At 51.9% G+C, this 2117-nt stretch overlaps 1 protein-coding gene across 1 annotated transcript in view; it reads right to left on the bottom strand.

Annotated features, from left to right (window-relative positions):
- Window positions 1-417: 417 nt before the first annotated feature.
- Window positions 418-2117, bottom strand: part of ZHX2 (zinc fingers and homeoboxes 2) — a 64733-nt gene continuing 63033 nt past the window's right edge. The window contains exon 4 of the mRNA XM_023530987.1: window positions 418-534. Coding sequence (XP_023386755.1) covers window positions 418-534 — 117 coding nt within the window. The remainder of the gene's footprint in view (window positions 535-2117) is intronic.

The following is a 2117-nucleotide window of genomic DNA, read 5'->3' as shown; positions in this document are numbered from 1 at the left end:
GTGGTCCCCGCCTTCCAGGGTCTGGTGGAGAGACAGGGACACAGATAATTACAACATTTCCATCCATCCATCCATCCATCCATCCATCCATCCATCCATCCATCCATCCAAATATCTGTGTTTGGACAGCTAATCTGAACAGATTGTGGGGGGCATACATTTCCTGGATCCTAAATTATAGCCCGGGTGCAACACTTGTCAGCCTTGAGTATTTTAAGCAAGCTAAACTATGGAAAATATTTTTTTTCCTGAGATGTCACAAAATTTTCCTCATTCCCAAAGCCATCCCTAATTATCAGGAGATGGAAATTGTAAGAAATCAGGAGGCAGCAAAGCGGGGAAGGAATAGTTGTGTATTAGTCTCCACGCACGCAGAGGTAAGAAATGACCACGTCCTGTTGGTTTGGCTCTGTGGTGTCACTGTCGGAGGCAGTGGTCAGGCACTGGCCTGACAGGCGAGAGGGGGCCTCCAGGCTCCAGCAGCTGCTGGCCGAGGAACCCAGGACGAGTCTCTCGAAGTCTCAGTTTTGCCTTCTGTAAAATGGGAGAAAGAGCCACACCGATCTCAGAGGGCTGTCGTGAAGTTTAAATGACTTCCTAGACGTGCGCGGAAGGATGCGCTAAGCGCGTGGCGTATGCGAACGAACAGAAATCCTTCGTGGCAGTGGGCCGCACTGTTTGTTCCGCCTGGCCAGGCATCAAGGCATATGTCTAACGACATCTCGCTCAAGTATTCTGACTCCTTTGCAGGAAAGGAGATATTTATTTCTCAGCCTTTTACAAGTCTCTCAGTGGAAGGCTCAGTAATTGTCTGCACCCAGAGACTGAACCAAGACAACACCATTCCAGGCTTGAGAAGGATTCCTGATCTGTGCGTTTAACCTCAGAGCCCAGGTGAGCCTGGGGGAATGTGCGAAGTTCCTTGGTTTCTGAATCTCAGTTTTGGGTTTATAAAAATACAGATAACTTAGCTGTCAGAGCCACTAAGACCATCCGTGGCCAGAGCACCGAGCTCAGCCCTTGCTACTCGGGAGGCCCTGCCCTGCCCTGCGGCCTCCCTCCTGTCCTTCCCAAAGCTTCTCGTTGTGGTTTTGGCACAGCTTCCCCTTCCGTTTCCCTTGGGCCAGGGGCGGGGTCAGGCACAGGGGCAGCCAGCCCAGATGGGCATTTTCAACTGTTGGTGGTGGTACAAATGGGAGAGAAGAGGTGGGGACAGGTGGCCTCGGGAGCCTTTGGGGAGCTCCTGCCCCTGCACCACCTCCCACTGGGTGACGGGCATCTAAGCTCACTCTGGGATGCAGGGACCCAGCGTCCTCAGAGCCAGACTCGGCCAACCCCACTGGTTCAGAGCAGCTTTTGCCTGCTGTGGGAAACCACGGGGTTTTCTTTCGTTTGTTCGTTTGCCTCTTCTCATCGTTTACCGATCTCCAAACTCGACTTCTCAACAGCACCATTCCTTTTCTTGTTTCCAGACCTTCGCCTCGTCTGTTTCTTCCACTTGAACTACTCTTTAACTGGTCTGTGTACTTGGCTAACTCCTTCCCATCAGCTAGCCCCTGAATCAGATGTCCCTTCCTCCAGGAAGCCTTCCCTGATCCCCAGCCTGGGTGCCCCTCCTGTATGCTGCCACACACAGATGTGTATGTCTCCCTCATACCACGGGTTGCCCTGGCTAGTAAAGGGGACAGCAATTTCCCCACTCCTTGGCCCGAAGAAAGACTCTGCCACCCATCTTCTTCATCACATTATCTCCAGTGCCTGGCACAGGGACAGGCACACAGTGGGTATACAGAACATGTCTGTCGAATTGAATTGAACGTATTGTCTACTCAGTGGTTGGAGGAAAAAGTAATCACGTACGCTTATGTCATATATCAGAAAAGATCAGGGACAGAAGATGGGGAAAGCTAGGAGCTTTCAGGTAGATTCTGACTGGACAAAAACAATTGCTCCTTCATTTCAACGAGGGAGAGAGCGGTTGGACTGACAAAGGTTCGTAAGAAGCAGGAGAATGAACAGACGGAGGGCAAGACTGAGGTAGCGAGATGGAGGTGAGTAGCTGGTGCTACTGGTGACTCCAGCGGCCTGTAGCCTCTTCCCGTCACGAGCCCCCCACC

This window comes from Pteropus vampyrus, unplaced genomic scaffold (assembly GCF_000151845.1).
Source record: "Pteropus vampyrus isolate Shadow unplaced genomic scaffold, Pvam_2.0 Scaffold59, whole genome shotgun sequence".
Lineage (NCBI taxonomy): Eukaryota > Metazoa > Chordata > Mammalia > Chiroptera > Pteropodidae > Pteropus > Pteropus vampyrus.
This window is presented reverse-complemented; position numbering and strand designations above follow the sequence as displayed.